Raw genomic sequence first — 20,746 nt, 5'->3', positions numbered from 1 at the left:
CAGATTGTGCGCTGTATCTCTGCAGGGCTCTGCAAAAATAATCATTTTGAAAAGATTTTTAATAGAAAATGCGTACGTCCATTGCCGGTCTTTTTCATCATTCTTAAATGATCATGTTTTTCAACATTATTAAAAGAAAATGTTCCTAGGAAATCATACAGGCATGTGTAATGAAATGCTGCTTATACAATTTCATTTCCACTCGCAGCGGATTCTATAACGCATCCCAGGTTTATAGTAGATTCTGATGATTCTGTGTCCAGAAAACATTTCTGAACTGTCCGGGATGCAACAAAGCCAACAACACAAAGCAAATCCCAAATATTAACCTAAAGCAATAATCTGAAATATTATTACATGCTATTGTTGATAACTGTAGCCTAAATAAATAATAGTTTCCTGATTTGAGTGAGATGATGTTCTGAAACATTAGAAAGCTTTCCAGAAAGTTTCAGAGAAACCTGTTTATGTCTCATATAAATGTAAATGGGTAAATGGATGAAAGTAATGACATATGAATATGGACCATAATTGTTGTTTATGGTTCCTTATAGAACAATTTAAAAATGGTTCTGTATGGCATCAAAAAGGTTCTGCTATTTGTTTAAAGACATAGTTTTTAGTAGAATAGACCGTATGTTTTTGCTAAAACTGTAGATGATGCTTATTAAACAAATTATTTGATGGCAAGTATTAAGAGAAGAGAAGAGAAGAGAAGAGAAGAGAAGAGAAGAGAAGAGAAGAGAAGAGAAGAGAAGAGAAGAGAGAATTTTTTTAATCCCGAAGGAAATTAATAAATTAAGAATTATTAGAAATTATTAAGAAGAAATGAATAACTGCAATGTTTCTGTTACTTGCACCAAAGAAATAGAGTCACGGCAATATTCCGTTTGTTTTAGTGCAAATTACTGAGCTCTAATTCACAGTCTTTGGCAAGACAGTTGAAGTAGGGCCAGCAGTTACTACAATACAGTTCACTTTTAACAAAAAATGACATATGAATGGGTCATACAGCATAGTCTGCTTCCCTCTTCTATAGTATTTAGTAATTAATCATTAGTTTATAAACACTGTACAGGCTGCATATCCAGAACTCTGTGGTAGCTTGTGATTCTGTGTAGTTTTGCAGGTGGACAGGTCAGGTTATGTTTCTAGATGGGCAAGTTGGGTATCTTATTGAAATGCTGGTTCAAATGGAAGCACTTTTTGCCCCTAAGCAGAAAGGCGTTCACTGTATCATCCAGAGATTGTAAATTCGAAATCTGATGATGTCGCAGCCATCTATGGCCAGAAGCCAAGGGAGCGAAATTGACTGTGCCCTCTGTATGGGATGAATAGCATACACTCTCTTCTCTGTCAATCACAGAGACGCTAGCCAATCGTGGTCATTTTTTAGTTCATTTTTGCAGAACAGTGTGGATAACAGTTCCTTCTGTATGGGCTCTGTTAAATCAGAACATCACATCAGACCACATTTCATTAGATTGTTTTCATTCTAACCCAACCCTTTATACAAACTGTGCTGCTCTTTCTTCAACAGGTTCCTGCCTTTGCTGTTGGTCATAAAAATACATGATTCATGTCTTATTTTCATGCTTGAATAGAATAATAGAGACAAATGACAACCTAATATCCGGCCCTATCGTGGGTGGGACTGGGTCTCCTACATCTGTTGACCTGAATTTATTGCTATATTCATAATGCAGTCTGCAGGATATATGTATAAACACTGCACTGTAATTATTTTACAATACATTTCACCCTTTTATACTACAGGGCTGTTCAATTCTTCATTCCGATTGGTCAGAAGGTGTTGACTGCCATTTTTTTTTTGCTGCATTTTGTCTTATTAACTTCAAGAGTAAGAGAAAAAAATTGTCACTGGAGTGGGAACATGTGTTGTAATGGAAGTAATAACAGGAAATCACTTATTTCCAAGGCTGTTCTGTTCCAGGGGTTGGGGGAAGGGTCTGCTTGCGCTGTACATCTCTGAATGCGTAGCTGTACTCCATCTGCTGAGGTGGTAACAGTGATACATCCTACAACCCTGCCGTTTATTATTTTCCTATAACAATATGTCCACGCTGTCATGTTTTATTCCTTACTTGCTGCACAGTTTAATGCAAGAAAATTAACAGCATGTGATTTCACAGTCACTCTGTGCTCTAAAAAGATGACTTTTTCATTTTCAATCCAGAGAAATGAGGAGGCATATAATTCGAGCGCATATAAGACGGTTCGTTGAGGGTTAAGGATCTCGTCAGAGGATTTGAAATTACAACCTGCGTGTCACTAAACTGGAACTTTACCCACCAACTTTACTACTGATGCTGATTATTATCTGACTATTATATATGAACCACCGTGGATAGTTATATCCGTTATCTAAGTCATGAAAAAAGACAAGGAGATCGATGACTTATAATTATATTATATACCGTATATGTAGCGATGTGCGGCTGTCTATGATGTGCACTAAGCATTGGTTTAGATAATACAAGACCCAGTAAAGGTTTTGTTTTTTAAATATATATCACAATACAGAAGTGGAAGCAATTTATTTCTGATGATACCATGAAATATATATGCAGTCAGGGGCAGTCAGGTAGAAGGGTGAGGTCAGTATTTATTAACAGTATTTCTTTCCAGTATTTAACTGTGCTGGAGTTTCACACGCTCATCTCTTAAGCAAATATTTGTCTCACAGCATACAGTGGTTGTAGTGGTTTTGCTAGTTTATCATGGGAGTATGATTTTTTGACAGTTACAGCATATGGTGGTTTCATGCTGAGATCAGGTAAGCAAAAGCTGTGAGCTGCACATTAAAGCCAAGAAAGAACAAAGAAAACCAGACAGGAAAAGTGTGCTTCCAGAGGAAGTTTCCTCTTCACAACTCTGTAAATGTGACTAATAGAAACAGAAATTTATTTACAGCAGGTTTGTGATAAGTGTCTGAATCCGGGTTTATGCTGTACAATATTAGGTATGAGTCTGCTGTTGGAGGAGAATCATACATCATATCTCTGGTCAAGAACTCAGAACATATAATGTCACGCTCACGATTTACAATGGCAGATTTAGTGCGGCTGAGACCAAAACTAGCTGACGACAATGTTCTGGCAATGTTCTCCGAAATTTCTGCCTAAAGTCTCTGACAAGACGGACACAAACCTGGTAGTAGTGAAAGATCAACAAAAGCTAAAAGTTCAAACCAGTGTGAAACACAATGACTCTCTAATGTCTCATCGCACTTATATAACAAAAGAACAAAATGGAAAGTGACATGGATAGAAACAAAGGATTAATTACAGCTTCCAGGTGTGTAAAAAGCTAGTTAGTATGCAAAAGCTCCGTTCACAGAGTCTTATGACAACATAAAATTATTTTTACAACTCTCAGTTGAAGAGCTACAATCCTGCGCTGCATCATTATTCAGCCGGTATGTCAGAACATAGTAACTATATTCATCTTCATCTTCAATATCTTAGACCAAGGACTTGCCAAGTATAAAACCCAAGAAAAGAAAGAAAAGAACGAAAGAAAGAAAAGGTTCTTGAACGTTCTGATTAAAGGATAATTAAGGGTTCTAAGCTTCCACAAAAAGGGCTCTACTTGGAAACACTGTCTGTTGTACACAGAACAGAAGGGTTCTCCACAACCAACAAGAGTGAATGTACCAGTGCTGTGCAGAAAATATATTAATCATATGTGTAAAGGTTCGTATTTATTAATTTAGCAGGCCCTTTGGCTGCTCAAAGGTTAATGTTCTGTGCTATGAAACCAGAGGATTGCTACAAAGCTACTACTGGTCCCTTGAGCAAAATGAATAATCTTCAATTTCTCAGCTACATGCTTCAGAAATTTATGCCTGCAAAATTGATATACCATATTTGGTATGAATGAATTAACCATAACACTACATGCTTTTTAAATATTCACTGTAGTTTCTAAATAATACGCATTAATATTAGGCTGGGAGTTAAATCTTTTATACACACAGACATTTGATTAGCTGGCTTAAGGGTTGTATAATTAGTCATTGTTTGAAAAGGGAAAGCGTTGGCAAAATGTCAGCTAAAACATTCTGTAGGTGTGTGGAGAAAATGATGAAACCTTGGAGCAAAGTTCTGACACTTGTTAAAGCTACACTGTATGTAGACACCTGACCATTAAACCCATATACAGGCCTTTCCTAAATTGTGTCAAATAATTGTACAGAATTTTCGCATCATAATTTCTCTTCCCTTGAAGACTAAGAAACTCAAACCCTGTTCCAGCATGACAATGCCCCTGTGCTCAAAGCCCCTGAGCTCCATGAAGTCATGATGTGTTAAGATTGGAGTGGAAGAACTGGAGTGTCCTGCACAGAGCCCTGACTCTGACTCAACCCCACTGAACACCTTTGGGATCACTAAACCCCACAGTCACACTCCAACATCTAGTGGAAAGCCTTCACAGTACAGTGGAACACATTATAACAACAAACACAGTAGGAATAAATGTGGACTAAATCTATGGGTGTGATTGGTCAGCTGTCCGTATAGTTTTGGTACTACGGTGTATTTTAGTTGTAACATATTGATGCATTTGTTTATTTTTATTCAAGGTTTTTTTATTCAAGAATTTTTTTCCTCCCGTCTGTACAGCTTTGTCCTAAATCTGCTGCTGTCCATGGTGCTGCTCATTTACTGTGGAAACGCCAATGCAATGCCAGTAAACACTTGCTCAGGAAGCACAGAAATAACGCTCACATTTACATATTTCTCTCATACTGTTTTGTCGTAGCATTATACACAAGAAATAATGTCTAGTGAATATTTTAACCATTTGAAGCTTACGAGTTGTCTCGTTTTTGTGTGTCAGTACAACTGCGACCAGTTATGTGCACAAACTAAGCTCTTGGACTCTTGTGCAAGTGATATGTAGGCTTAACTGCCTTGTTATCGTGTAAGAAGGAAGTGCTGAAATTCATATTTGTTGATCAAAATATAACTGGCAGCGAAAGAATCACGTCGTTACCACAGCGGAACAGAGCATGCGCACACAGGACTTGGGCACTGGAAAGACTGACATTGTCAGTTTACTTTGACAGACATAGATGGGCATGACATCGTTTCATTTATCATCTTACACACATTCCTTCTACTATTAACCAGCACAACGGTGTTGCATTATGCATGAGTTTTAGTCAGATTTGAATCATATCGTTTATTTGACCTGTACGTGGCTGGTGCTTTTAACACACACATAGACCAGAAAGCCTGTGCGAGATTAATCAATCAGCAAAATGCAAGTGATCCCTAGAGAGAGAGAGAGAGAGAGAGAGAGAGATGAATTGTAATCAGAGTCTCTCTGCGAGCTCTGCGAGAGTGTGTGAGATCTGTGTCACAAGCCGCCTCAAAGTCATTCATCTTACACCTCTGTGAATTATGAACACTGTGGCTTTCGACATTTAAGCTCCAGATGGGATTTCTGTAAATATCAGGACAGCCCTGTCGTACACACCGGAGGGAATTTCAAGGCATAATAAAGACAAGGAAAAAAGGCTGCGTTTCATTAGAGCAATATCAGCCAGCTGTTAGAACACACACACACACACACACACACACGCTTACTTATAAAGTAAGACATGCATAACATGCGCAAGGTGCAAGTAATGTTAGATTAGATGCAGCATTGCCCAAGCCAGATCACGGTGCACCTGTTTTAGCTAATGAGACGTCGTCCAAAATTTCTGTGCAATGGGCCAACCCTGGAGAACTTACTGTAAGAACTTACATAGACTAGATACAGAAACGGAGGGCAGAATAAGGACTTACCGAATCTCAGGACGTGCGGCATGGCGTGACTGCAGCCTGTGTAGAGCGCGAGCAGCAACAGCGGCACTAGCAATAATAGTCTCGGTGGGAAAACGACAATCCGAGCAGTTACGCGCGCGCTGATTCTGCCCATCTTATTGCTGCTGTTTCTCTTCCATCTTACAGGTGGAAACAAGCGAAGACCTCCACGCGCGCTTGTGCGTGCGTGTCTGTGTGTGTCGCTATAAAGGCTCTTGACGTAGCGGAAACATTACGGCATGGTCGCACACGTCCTCCACACCGATTCACTCAGTGCTCGCCGTCTCCACACCGGGAACACGCGCGACCTCCATCTGTGACAGTGAAAAATCCGGAGTGGATCCGGAGGCCCAAGGAAGAGGAGGGGGATGTGGAGCGTGTGTGTGTGTGTGTTAGTGTGTTAGAGAGAGAGAGAGAGAGAGAGAGAGTTTGGCGCTCAGCTGCCCACGCGCCCGGTTATACTGCACTGCCGCACCGCCTGTGACGTCGAGCCAGGTTTAGTATAGTGTGTGTGTGTGTGTGTGTGTGTGGAGAAAGAGAGACGACAGACAGACAGACAGACAGACAAACAGAAAAGAGGTGGGGTACCGTAGATTTTTATTCATTGCTTATTCACAAGCAGCATTTTCTGCATAAACCAAAAAAGTGGTACAATTTTTTTGTTTACAGAATTTTATACATTTATACATCTCAGGTCGGAACACAAAACATTCCCTGAATCAATCAAGTTAAATTTCTACACAAACACTTTGCACCATTTATATATGTTTTTAACTACAATACTATAAAAAGTTACTCAGGGGTTGTTTAAGTGGTTAGGAGTTGATAGAGTTTAAAGGAAAACAAGTAAGCAATCTGCTTTAGAGTTATACACAGAACCTTGATGAGTTTTCTCTAGAGAGACAATCAAAAGAACTAACAGAAAGGAATTTAAAAAACACATTCATTCATCTTCCTTAACAGCATTATCCTGTATCTGGAGTGGGTGGCAAACGACAGACGATACATTCTGGATGGGATGCTGGTCTAGCACATACATTCACATACTCATTCATACCCAGAGGCAGTTTAACATAGACAAGACTACCTATGTGCAGGTTTTTGGACAGTGGGAGGAACCCAGGGGAAACCCACAGGCATGTGACACTCAGCAGAGACAGTAACCTGAGCTCTGGCTCAAGCTCATTGTGGGGCATCAATGCTACCTACTGTAAAGAAACTTATTGTGTTAGCATATAATGTATTATACATAAGGGGTAGGTGTTTTATTATTTTGGGGGGAAATCTGTTTTATGCTTGTACAGAATAAAGATAGCGTCTACAGACACATAAGCTTGCCTGTCATTTCCCAGACATCTTATTTAGCAAAGCTTTTTATCTTCTGTATGTGATCTGCATGTGGTGGGTGTTTAGGAAGATGAGCAGTCTCCAACCATGTCCACATGGTTCTGGCACCACCTTGAGGGCATATGCTGTTCTGGTGGTGCTGTAGATGTTCTGCTTGATTCTTGAATTTTGGGTGCAGCTCTAAGCTTGGATGGAGTTTGATATCACAGAGTGGACCAGCCAGAAATATAAAACATATGGACAGCTTACTAGCCAAGTGCAGTGTGTGGTTGAAGTGTGCATGCTGTTTAAATCTGTTCTGTGTTAAAAATATGACTCTGCAGAGAATTCCTGTGAAGGAATAAATGAATTAATTAGCCAACAAAGCATCAAACAATTTTTGAGCTTATATTCAAAAATCAATATCTGCTCGTCTTGGAAAACCCAATAAGAGCCATCAGTACTCAAATAGCTTGTTTACTGTTCCAAACCTCTTCCTTTAGCACTATTTCATTTGTGGCTCATTAGTAGAAATCAAGAGTTTGTTATCATGTACTAACATAGAACAGAATTATTAGATTAAATTTGACTAAAACTGGGCTCTCAGAAATCTGGTATTAATTTTTTTTCCCTGCATATTTTTTCTCTAATTGACAATTTCCACCCACCAGTCAGCTGTCTGGCATTCAACACCTACCAACAAAGACTAAAGACTCTGAAACACAAGAAGCCAGCCACTGCATTTTTTTCAAACTGATGCATGGAGGAAGGTTCTATCTACACTCTTCATGACCTCACAGACATTCACAACTGGCTGGTATTACTATGATTGACAGGAGAGAGTATGCCATCCATTCAGAGTATGCCAAGCTAGAGCCTATGGCCAATATTGCTCTCTAGACTCTCAGCCATCAAAATTTTCATCTCCAATTAGAGTCTAATTCTAAGGTGTCTTGTTTAAATCATTTTAAGCCCTATGATTAAATGGTTTCAGAGAGAGAAAAAGTTTAACACATTTTATACTGTTCTTCTCTATTATGTCAGTTCATTATTATATCATGTTTAGTAGCTTTGCTTTGTATTTGTAGCACTAGCATCGTCACTGGTCAGTGGACTGGTCAAGGAGCGTCACTATATGGGGAATGGGAAATGCAGAGAGGGAGAAAAGAGGAAATCTGTCTGTACCAGACATGTTTTCTGAGAAATATTAAAAAGAAAATTTTTGGTGTTCTTCCTTACAAAAGTGAGATCTTTAATAACTAAGACTAAGAAAAACCTGGGTTTCTTTCCCCCAAAATGATTTAAGGAGCATTTTATAGTTTTTAGAATGGCATTGCATCCAGTTACCTACAAGGAAAATTGCATAAAAAAACCTAACAAGCTTTCCTTTCCTCCCAACAGACCCACCCTCTGTGATTCAGGCTGCCCGAAATGACAATTCAAATGATAATTATAATGTCAAGATCAATCACATTTTTATATCCAAATGTAATTTGATTATGTAGAACAGTATGTGGACTTTAATACACTTTTTTAAACATATCCCAGTTGGCTAAAGTCTGAATGACTCACACTGATGCAATGGATACTGAATAAGAAAAGGAGATGAAAGCAGCCTTTGATTTAGACTTGCATTTACCCTGAAGGCTCAACAGAATCTTTGTTAGACTGGGAGAGTGACGGAAATGAGTGGGTATGGATGGCTGAGAGAGAGAGAGAGAGAGAGAGAGAGAGAGAGAGAGAGAGAGATACTTACTGACGAATGAATCCATCTATAAAACATCAAACCCATTCTTATTAGAAGTTAATGAAATGATCTAACATAGTTATTGAATGTGCAATATGTTCAACATGTAAATTTCCCATGACCACAGGAGTTCTGTAAAGCACCTTCAGCCAATCAGAATGATGGATTTCTTCTTTCCTGCAATGAGAAGCTCATCAGCACTGGACACAACATTAATGATATCTCTGCTTGCATTAGGATTAGGTTTTGTTGTTACGGAAACGAGCTCTTATAACGCTCTTGAAACTTTGTAAGCTCATGGAATATAAATATCTGTGTTAGGTTGAATTCAGGAATCTGATTGGTCAGGAGGAGCATATTATTGTTGTATCACAGGCGGAAAAGAGTGGCAGTTTGAGTAGCCTTCGTGTTTTTGAATCAGTCTTTCAATCTCTTTGAATCAGTGTTTCTGCCCACAGAACTGCTTTTTATGCTGTTTTATTGATTTTTGTTTTCATCATTGAACTGTTGTAGGAGAAAATCCCAGGTGATCAGTAGTTTCTGAAATACTCCAGTCGGCCTTAGCCAGACACTCCAAACACCATGCCATGGTCATAGTAATTTTTCCCCCTATGCTGATGTTATATGTGAACATTAAGTGCAGCTCTTGACTAATTTTATGCATTGAATTGCTGCTAGATGATTGGCTGATTGGGTAACTGCATGCATAAACAGACATACAGATATTTCACATAAAGCATGGAGTGAGTGTACATAATTAATTTTTTTCAATTTTGCAGAGATTTTAATGATATTTCTAAGTATATTGTAAGTACTTAATAAAAAAGGGTTTTGATTGAGGTCAGTTTCACTATACATGTGGACAGCAAACAAATAAACATGCAAAAACTCGTGTAAACAATATTCAGACATACACACTACAAACTGAGGCGCTCATTTCACCATCTGTGCCATTTACATAATTATGGAAATAGGCCTCAGGAGTGTGGTCATGCTCTCCTCACCAGTCCACCAGTCCTCGTACTCACACTCACACCCTCACATAGTATTTATTTTCATAAACAAATACACAGACATGTGTACTATAATTCAGCATGTTTAATATATATGAAAATGTAAATTTTATTTATAATCATTTAAAATTGATTATTGAAAAATGATTTTTTTGGAAATTTCTCACATCACATATGACTAATATTTATAGTTTATATTTATAGTTATATTTCTGACTATTGCTCAAGTTTTTGGTTTATATGGTTAAATCAAACCTTTTTTTTCTTTACAACAATTGCTAATGGACCATATTTGATATAGATGCAGATAATGTAATTGGATGAATAAACTAAAATAAATATCCAAAAGCACCTGAGCGCTATGCTGATGCTCAGGTATTAAATTGCCCTCCAGTGCAGCTGCTGGCTAATGATATTTATTCAATTTGTGTTTTGTTGGAATGTCAATGTTTCCATGATTATAGACTGTTCCTTGTGTTTGACCTTTGTGTTTTGGTTCTCAGATCGTGACTCTGACTCATGTTACCCTACATGTAATGTATTCTGGAGTAACCCGACCTTGAGCAGGCACACAGAGACATGTTTTAAGTAGAGTACAGATAAAAGTGTGACTTCATTCTTTTTATAGGGGCTTCATGGCTTCTGTGCCGGTAACTGATAGCAACAACTGATGTATTATTTCATGATTTGGAACAATGCAACATAGTGACATTAAACAAGATCCTTAATAACAATATTATTTGTGTCATTATTTTATTTTCTTTGAAATATTATGTCTACATTAAAAAAAAAGTTTTTCTGCTTTTTTGGTTTAACATTTTTGCTCATCACATGTGTGAGCAGCATTTTAGAGGCAAGCATTCTTGATTTTCCAATACGTATCGTTCAAATCTACACATAATTAAGAATATGTGTAAGTATGAAGCTACTCTACACCACTCTTTTAACCAGTTTTTATCATTATTCCTTACATACGATTTGTCTAGTATTATGTGTTCAGTTTTTACTGGTGTTGAAAGGAATTTTGCAGAATCTAACATCCTCTGCAGTAATTAGTTTCCAGTGTCTTATTATGTGAAACTGAACAACTTAGTAAAAGTAACTGCAATAGGCGAGTGGGAATATTAATATAATTACTACCCCTACAACATCTTTGGGAAATCTGAATGTTCATATCATCATTGCCCAACAGTGAAGAAAATGTTACACTGTATGGCCAAAAGTATGAGGACACCATCACAACTATATGTGGCTCTTCTCCAAACTGCTGTCACAAAGTTTGGAAGCACTAAATTGTATAGAATTTCATGCTGTAGCATTAAGAGTTCGTTTTACTGGGAATAAATGCCCCCAAATTTGTTCCAGCATGACAATGCCCCTCTGCACAAAGCCCCTGAGCTCCATGAAGACATGGTGTGTTAAGGTTGGAGTGGACGAAATGGAGTGTCCTGCACAGAGCCCTGACTCTGACTCAACCCCCCTGAACACCTTTGGGATGAACTGGAACACCGACTGAACCCCAGACCTCCTCACTCTTACAACATCAGTGTCTGATCTCACTAATGCTCTTGTAGCTGAATGATCACTAATCCCCAAAGACACGCTCCAACATCTAGTGGAAAACCTTCACAGGAGACTGGAGCTTATTACAACAGGTTTCCACATACTTTTGGCCATGTGGTGTATTTAGCAAGCCAATACATAAGTGGTCCCACTGACTAAAAAAAATACATTGGATTTCTCCAGTTCATCATTAGCCATTGTTTGCTAATATTTGTTCAATGTTGAATTTTTAACATCATACTTCTAAAGACGTAGCCTAATGTCTTCTTAGCTATGACATTTTCTATAGTTTGCTTGATGACAAACAAAAGTGGTTTCTCTCTGTGTCATTTATCCATTAGGACCATTTTCTGTGAATGCAGGCTAGTGTTTTTGCCCCACCCTAGACTGACACTCCAATAAAGTCACTGGTCTAACCTGACCACACCACTGTAAAAGGCAGTTATGACCCCTGGGCCTCTGAGCACGAAGTGTCTTGTTCTGTAGGTTCATTTTATTTCTTTTTAAATGAATATTACTTGCTCTAATGCAGCCCAAGTGGCACTTCCTAAATTCCTAACAAATCGTGACAGAATCATAAAAAAGGAAATAAACACAGACAGAAATTTCACAGAACAGGGGGCTCGGGCTTAGAACATTCACTGTGTTGCTAAATGTGAACAAAACAGCTTGGCCTGCTCTTTTAACAGCTTACAGAAACATGAGCTGGCAGAGGTCACGTCACAGCTCATCAGACCACAGCAGGGAAAATCCTTTTCTAAGCAACATCTGTGTGGGCAATCTTTCCCCTGTTTAGTCATATTTTTTATTAAACAGTACTCACATCACATCACAGGTCCTGGAGACACCATCTATCCATTTTCTGTTTCAAATATTCCCCTGAGTCTATCCCATGGGACTCACAAAACACAAATCACCACTGAGCCCCTGTGTACCGCCAGATGCTTGTCCAGACAGTATCATTCACTGGATAAAGAGATTTTTATTAATACATTAAAAAAGAAATCCTAATTACTAGCAATGATGCAAAGATAGCTAACACTGTTAAATCTCTTAATGGTTTATCAGAATGCCTGACAAACTCATTTCATAATCAGGCCTTACAGAGTGTAGGTTATCAGATTATTAATGCTGCATTTGACTCGAGGTTGTAGACTGACTATGATTTCTGACACAAAAAAATATAAAAAAGATAATGCCCCAAAGACAACTCAGGATTCCTGCTCGGGAACTCGGTTTCCTCAGCCCTGAGTTCAGTAAGTGACACGGCTATACAGACATAAGCATACAGACATATTCACTTCTTGCATCTAAAAGCAATGACTAGGACTGAAGGTGTTCATGTTTACTTCCCCAGTTTTGAAGCACAAAAGTCGTAAATAAATGACATTATTCAAGCTTTCCAGTTCTGAGTTATGCAAATAAATGCAACAAAGCTGCTGGTCTCCTTGATCAAAAAAAAATCATGAAGACTGATAAAGCAGCTTTCACCAAAGATTTGTAAGATGCTACTGATCAATATTCAACACTTAAAAAGCAGGTTTTGTATTTTAATAGTAATGATTGGTCATTTTAATTTACATTGTGCTGCATCTATTTAGTTGTAATTATATAATACATTTTTAATTCATTTTCTTTTTTATTCATCTTCTCTTTCTGTAATATGTAATAGTTAAAATAGATGCATTGTGTTTTAAAAGGGTTTTATTGCTTACTGTTTTAAATCACGTGCTATACACTACTACTACTACCAATAATAATAATAATAATAATAATAATAATAATAATAATAATAATTGCTGTTGTTGTTCATAAAGAAAGCTTAGTTCTCTACCTCACATATAATAGAAGCCAAAGTACACATTTATTCCATCCAAAACCACGTACTGCACTTCTGAGATGTACAAAGTTCAAAGGAAACACACCACTTGGTGTCACAGTGACCATAGATAGTGAAGAACACATTTATTCTGTTATTTATGTTCTCCCAGTTGTTTCTCCACCCAAATTCTCCAAGCACATACAGACCTTTGTGTACTCACCGATTAAATATTTGTCAGCACTGTGGCATCCTGTTCAACACAAGACCGACAATGCCTGCGTTATCCCGTTATCCCCTCTCTGTTATTCCCTAACACCCGCCTGATTCGATTACTCATCTCTCTATTCTTTCATTGTCACCTTTCCAGTCATCCGTGTACCACTGATTTACAGTTATACCTATTCAGCAGATTCGGATTTGGTCATCCTCCGTCTGTTTATCGCTTGCTGTTGAACACACCCCGTACAGACACACACACACACACTCACCCGTACACACACTTCCCTTCCTACACACCTCTGTCAGTTGATGCTTAACAGAAAAAGTAGTATGAATGACCAAAGCAACACAGCAAAATAAAACTACTGTTAAATAACAGCATTCTCTATTAAAAAGGGTAGTTATATTAAACTCTAGGTTAGATTTAAGAATGTAGTATTAATTGTATGTAAGTAGATGAGAACAGGTGAATACAAGGGAAAGAAAGTAAATAATCTGACTTGCATTTAGCAGTTAACAAATCTATATAAAGCCTAAATAAATTACTAGTCCTTAGGAGGTCTCGTACAAGTTCATTTATTGTATGATGATTTGAAGAATAGTGAGTTATACAAAATAAAACCGAACACGGCAGACTCAGTCCCTTTCCATGGCTATACACTGACATTCCTGTTGGTGTCATGATATAGTAGACACCTAACACCTCATATATCAGCTCCAAACAGACACCCAACCCAGCCATGGTGGTAAACTGAGATGAATCTAATGAAACATTGCATTTGGAGTGTTATTGTAGCTCTATAACAACTATTTTCTATCCTAAATGAAATGCCGAATGGATTTTTGTTCCTTTTGTTGCTTCATGATGTTCATGATTAATATTAATGCAGATTGCGTACATTGTGTTTGTTAAAAATTAGTAATTGTGTTCGTGAGATTTCCAGAGCACACAGAGGGAAAATTCAAGCAATAAAAAAAAATCAAACAGTTGCAGGCTTCAGTTAAGCTACTGATATAATACAGCCTTAACTTTAAAAAAAAAAAAAATCAATACAGGTTTCTCTTTCAGTATACATCCCAATTTTGGTAGAATTTTAAATGAGGGATATAAAACACTACTGCAAACATTTCAGTGAAAAAAAAAAAGAAAAGAAAGGAAGATCACTTTCTCTGCTCCAGTACAAACAATTTTCTCTTCAGCGGTGTTTAAAGACGTTGTAGATGTAATCCAGAGGGTCTGCTCTCAGGGGTGGTTTGGTTGAATTATTTGGTTGGAATAGCACAGGGGCCGCGATGTTCATTTATGAGCAACACTCAGGTGGAAGATGGGGACTGATCAGCAGTTACAGATGTGGCTCAGCAGCGGTGGTGAATTAGTATGGTCGAGATGGTTCCAGATATCAGCACAAAGACGGAGCTGGATTGCAGCTGGTAGGCGGCACCAGCCGGAGTGGTCGTGGTGCGGTTTGTTGCCATAGTGCTGTTGACATGACTAACTGTGTGGTTTGCTGCAGTCATGTTTGGAGACAATGTGGATTGAGACACCACCTATGGAGTGAAAAGAGACGGTCGTGATTTTGCTTATGGAAATGAATTCAGTGATACCAGATGTTATGTAATTTGCACAGTTGTTACACAAAGCAAACATTATACTCATCTAACTATTGTTCTCAAACTCCTTAGCAGCTTTACCTGGGCTGCTGTACCATCTGACTATATGAATGAACAAGAGTTAGTTTATTTTTTTAACAATAATCTGGTAAGGTTCTAACAATTACCTTTAAAAAGTAAATTGCTAGTAAAAGAAATGATGAACAGATTTAGCTCTGTAATGTCAGGAATATCAGTGTCGCTAAGATTCTTGACCTGACTGGAGACAAAACCAAGCAGTGTTTGAGGTACAAGCATGAATGCCTCATGTAAAATAAACTACCTATGTGAAGTGTATCTAGTGGAGTTAGTGAGCCATGTAGCCGAAGCCACTTCATCATTATAATCATCAGGCAAGCAGCGCCCTGTTTTGTTTCATAACAAAAGCCTACATGGTCTTTTGTGATCTTGCATGAATGCTTGCGTGCTTGTGACCCTACAATGCTGATCTGCCCTGTGAACATAGGCACCCACACAGTGTTGCTGAAGAAAGGTTGATGGGGAAAAAATGACTTTGGATCATTTTTGTAATTGCTCAGTGATAATATGATTATGGTGAAAGTGTTTTTCTAGAAAAGAACCAAGGCTAAAACATAGCCATAATCAATAAACTGCATCATATTTTCTGAAAATGTACAGTTTCAAACTTCAGCGTGGCATGGCAGAAAAAAATGCTTATGCTATCATCATTCAGATTCCTGATGATTCCAGAGGCTTCTGTGGCCATGAGCCAAGGGAACGAAATTAGTCCATGCCTCTGTGTGAGAGGGGAAGTGTACTGTTCTTCCCCCCTTAATCATAATGACACGAACAAATTCACAGAGTCCTTGTGTATATGGAACAATTTTAACAATTCTGATAGACTAAATTTGTTCTTTAAACTCAACTTAGTTCATTTGAGTAAACATAGCACAGGTTTTATTTAGTGTTAATTATACCTCAGTACTGTTTACTTCTCAATTTGTTTTAATAGCATGCTTATTCTCCATGCTTAATTTTGGTCTGATCAGTTTTCCAGCAAAGTATTCAGGACATCTTCAGATTACGTGACAAGATAAGGATATTTTTTTAATTCGTATCCTTAAAAAGGCGCAAAAGAGAGGCTGTTAACAGAGCAATTGTAGGAACTACTTTGGGGATGTTTAATTCCTTAATTAATTTTCATTTCTACAGCTTGTATGATATAATAAATGAAATAGTAAATATTGATTGATAGTACTGACTCAATCGTATAGGAAATAAATCACTTCAGCATGTGATTTAGTTCTATGTTGCACACATGACCACACTGTTGATTGTTTTCCCTAAAACATCTCACCTCATTATGTTTTATTTCTTACTTCATGAATATTAATAACAATAATAATCTCTGCCATAGGCTACAATGAACATTCAATTTGAAATGCATCTTTTTTTTCCAAATTTCCTTGTAGTGAGATCATGGGAAGGTTACTAAGAATGAAAATTTGATTAAACATTTGCATTGACCTTTATTTTTCTTACATTTGCTGTAAGGTTGTTCTAGTCAGCACCCTGATAGAGATAAACAATTTCTCTTTGCCCAGTCCAGTGTGATGTGCTGTGAATCCTGGAAGACTATTGCTCATTCCAAAAAACATGAGAGAAAAATCTTTTACGTTCATTTTGCTATCATTTGCCAACACAGATTTAAATATTTGTTTATTTTAGACCATTTTAGATGCACTATATGACCAAAATATTGTGGTTCCCTAACTATCACACTTTTATATAGTATTTGTGCTTGCTAAACATCCTTTTCCAAATGCATCCAAATTTTCCAAGTTCATCTCAGAGGTGTTCAGTGGGGTTGAGTCAGAGTCAGGGCTCTGTGCAGGACACTCCAGTTCTTCCACTCCTTAACACCTTAACACACCATGTCTTCATGGAGCTCAGGGGCTTTGTGCACAGGGGCATTGTCATGCTGGAACAGGGTTCGAGTCTCTTAGCTCCAGTGAAGGGAAATTGTAACGCTTCACCACACAGAGACCTTCTAGACAATTGTGTGCTTCCAACTTTGTGGCAACAGTTTGTGGAAGGTCAACATATTTGTGCTGTGGTCAAGTGACCACATACCTTTGGCTACACAGTGTATGTTTCAGGTGAGTGGTCCCAAAACAGACAAAAATATCCATTTAACTTTTTAAGGTAAGGTTTTTTTAAGGTTTGTAATTCATCTCGGATTCATCTTTGAGCAGTTATGGAAGTTTTTCATTTCTCCTTGATTACTTCTAAACGATATTGAAGTTCTGGAACCATTAAGGCTTTTCTCACTGTCACAATGAGGTAAACCATTAAGGCTCAATGTAAAAATCATATATATATATATATATATATATATATATATAAAGCATGGGTCATACTCTGAACAAGCCAGTGAATCCTTAAATAACCCCTTACTCTTCAGTATTACGGTATCATCATTTCTTCAAACGGTTTCTGCTAGCAGTAATTATTTCATTTTATTTCATTTTGACTGTATTTGAAGATTTTGGTTAAGAATTGGTAATGAAATCGTGCTGTAATTCATAAAAACTGAAATTAAAAGGCATGAAAAAGCTAGCAACAGCAGATAGATAGCAAAAATTAATTAACTATACTTCCTTGCTATAGCTGTAGTTCCTGGTGTCCCAATTGGTCCGGGGTTTTTTGTTTGTTTGTTTGTTTGTTTTTGTAAGTGTCTGGAAAGGGACACGTTTTTAGCTAAATAATATTACTGTATAGTAGTAGCATTAATTCACTGTTCACTGGAAACAAATGATTAAGATGGTATAGTTACTATGCACAGCTAGCTGCTTGTTAGCATGATCTGTTTTCACCTTTATGTTCTTGATGGCTGCTGCCTATTCATAATTAAGAATCAGGTTTCTGACCAAACCCTGCCACACCTTAGGTTTTGGTGCAGTGACTTTTTTCACTGTCTTAAATTGTAGACCTTAAATGCGGTGTCATTTACACTGTCATTTCTCAGTATCTGTTTTTTGTTTCGTTTTTCAATTCTAGTAATATTTCATTTGTTAATGCCGTTGTTTAGTGCACCCCTGGGCCACAGTATGATCTTATATATTGTATATTATATTCTTCATCAGGTATTTTTCATGAAATAAAAAAAAGAGCAAATCTCAATAAAACATAACAAGAAGTCTTCTTTGTGACGTGCTAAAATTGTGTGAATGTGTGTGTGTGTGTATTATCAGGTACCCAAAATGACGCAGCCTTTGCAACAAGCAGTCTACATTTGCAACCAAAAGATAATGGATAAGAGGAGCATCAAGTTTCTTTGCCGGCTTTGGGGACACCTGATCTCCATCTGGGACACGGATATGGGGAAGTGAATTATTCATTTAATAATGTTTAAAGGACTAGCACGTTAGGCAAAATGTAGTGACATAAAACAGTGGCTTTTCCTTAAAACCTTCCTTAAAATGGAGGTCTAAGATGTGGGCTTAGTATCCTGGATATTCTTCGCAGTTAAAGTTGATGGAGTTAATGAAAAAGTGTGTTAGTTTTTTTTGTTTGTTTGTTTGTTTTAAACAAGCAGGCTTGTTAAAAAAATATTTAGCTGTAGCTATATAACTGGTAACCCAAACTCATAACTCAAACAATTGGTGTAGTAAATGTAATTAATGATATTGATTTAGATAGTGAGTTTTAATTTCTCTCATTATCACTTAACTAATTATCTTAAGCACTTATCTTAGTGAATATATACAGAAAAATAAAATAGCTGCTGTCATCATCTTCATTGGTACTGTACTGACATCAGCATAATAATAATAATAATAATAATAATAATAATAAATGATACATACCTGTGTTGTTAAACAGGTTAGAAAAAAGATTAAGCCAAGATGCACGGCAGTAATGTGAGCCATGATGTGATGAGGAAGTTCACTTGCTTCTAACCTACTTCGAAAGTGACTCTGAACAAGATGCGCGATTTTTATAAGAGCACAGAAAGGGGTGACGTGTAGCAGGCTCAATCCCAAACAGTGCCTCACTGCCTACATAGGTGCACTAGATTAGGGATGAAAGTGCGTTCTCTATGTAGTGTGCTATGGATTGATTATGGAGCTATTTGGAATTCTGCCTCAGTCTGCTCTAATTAAACTCTTCAGAGGTTGTCATTTTTTTTAAGAACTAATTATGATAATGGAATTTCATATCTTCAATTATTTTATAGCTTATGAAATATTTCTATATAAGCACAAGTTGTCCTACTGACCCAAAACTCAGGGACAGGATTAAAAATGTTGGGGGGAAATGTGTCTTTTTTAGACCTGTAATAAAATCCTGAATATTAGCTCACTATTATTATATTTGTCTATTATGTCATATTTACTATTTATGTGAGCAACCTTTTCCTGGATTAATAATAAATCCTTCTAAAACCGATTCTGTGTCTATTCGAGGTGCAACCACAAGATGGCAGCTTGTAGCAGCTTTCATTTTAAATACAACAAAATTATGCCTGGATGATAAAATAAATATTATATTATTATTAAAAAAGCATTTTATTATTATTATTATTATTATTATTATTATTATTATTATTATTATTATTATTGTGCTTTAAGATTTAATCTGATCTGAGGTCATTATCCTTGCACATTTACACCGTATAATGGCATAGCATGAGGCTTTTACTGGAAATCTAATGACACCATGCTTTAATTTCATGCTTTTAATTTCACCCACACTGCTCATTCATGTACCCTTGCCTGAATTTTCAACCCTTTCATGCTTTTTTATTAGTTGGGTGATATCTCCCTAGTTTAGAAATTATTGAGTATAGCATAATCCTACTTATAATGCCATAATTATCCATCTTTTACTTTAAATATCAGTAGCACAATATATCTGACCCAGTTTCTATTTTACACGAACCCTATTTTCAAGTGATTTACTTATGTGTAACCATGAAAATTCAAACCCTCGAACCCTGTCCAAAGTACATATCTAACTTCACAATTTTTTTTTATATACACTGTTCTATTAATTTCTATTTTATATTCACCCTCTACCTTTATAGCTGCATTGATTCCAAGCCATCTGAGATCAGATATCATCCTCAGAGCTACAGAGGGGTCCGAAATTTGAGCTATTGCACCTTTGAAATAGGACATGCTGCCCAGGCTTTGGATTGTTCTAAACGCCAAGTTTTGCACTCAGAGAGAAAGAGAGCTTTAGAAAAAAAAGAAAGAAGTTTAGAAGAAGCTAGTTTTCTGGAATGTCACTACTGCAACTTCTGTATCTTTACACTACTTGCCTGTGCATGCACTGCATTATGATACACAATATGGACAAAAGTATGTGGACACATAGGGCTCTGTGCAGGACACTCGAGTTCTTCCATTTCAACCTTAAAACACCATGTCTTCATGGAGCTCAGGGGCTTTGTGTACAGGGGCATTGTCATACTGGAACAGGGTTCGAGTCTCTTAGTTTCAGTGAAGGTGAATTGTAATGTTACAGCATACTTTGTGTTTCAGCTTCAAAGTTTGTGGCAACAGTTTGCGGACGGTCAGCATATGGGTGCAGTGGTCAGGTG

General features: G+C 37.3%; 1 protein-coding gene and 1 long non-coding RNA gene across 3 annotated transcripts in view; both read right to left on the bottom strand.

Moving 5' to 3' along the window:
- Nucleotides 1-6,268, bottom strand: part of LOC131370375 (glutamate receptor ionotropic, kainate 2-like) — a 45,202-nt gene extending 38,934 nt beyond the window's left edge. The window contains exon 1 of one of the 2 annotated variants that reach the window (XM_058417670.1): nucleotides 5,820-6,268. In XM_058417670.1, the coding sequence (XP_058273653.1) occupies nucleotides 5,820-5,952 (133 nt within the window). In that variant the 5' untranslated portion in view covers nucleotides 5,953-6,268. The remainder of the gene's footprint in view (nucleotides 1-5,819) is intronic. The other variant, XM_058417671.1, reaches the window with a different exon arrangement.
- A 159-nt stretch (nucleotides 6,269-6,427) lies between these two features.
- Nucleotides 6,428-19,142, bottom strand: LOC131370377 (uncharacterized). Its single transcript, XR_009207409.1, has 3 exons — nucleotides 19,008-19,142; nucleotides 13,529-15,075; nucleotides 6,428-12,452 (listed from the first exon to the last, which is right to left on the bottom strand). It is a non-coding gene; the product is annotated as an uncharacterized LOC131370377 (long non-coding RNA).
- Nucleotides 19,143-20,746: the final 1,604 nt, after the last annotated feature.

The sequence above is a fragment of the Hemibagrus wyckioides genome, linkage group LG19 (genome assembly GCF_019097595.1).
Source record: "Hemibagrus wyckioides isolate EC202008001 linkage group LG19, SWU_Hwy_1.0, whole genome shotgun sequence".
Taxonomy (NCBI): Eukaryota; Metazoa; Chordata; class Actinopteri; order Siluriformes; family Bagridae; genus Hemibagrus; species Hemibagrus wyckioides.
This window is presented reverse-complemented; position numbering and strand designations above follow the sequence as displayed.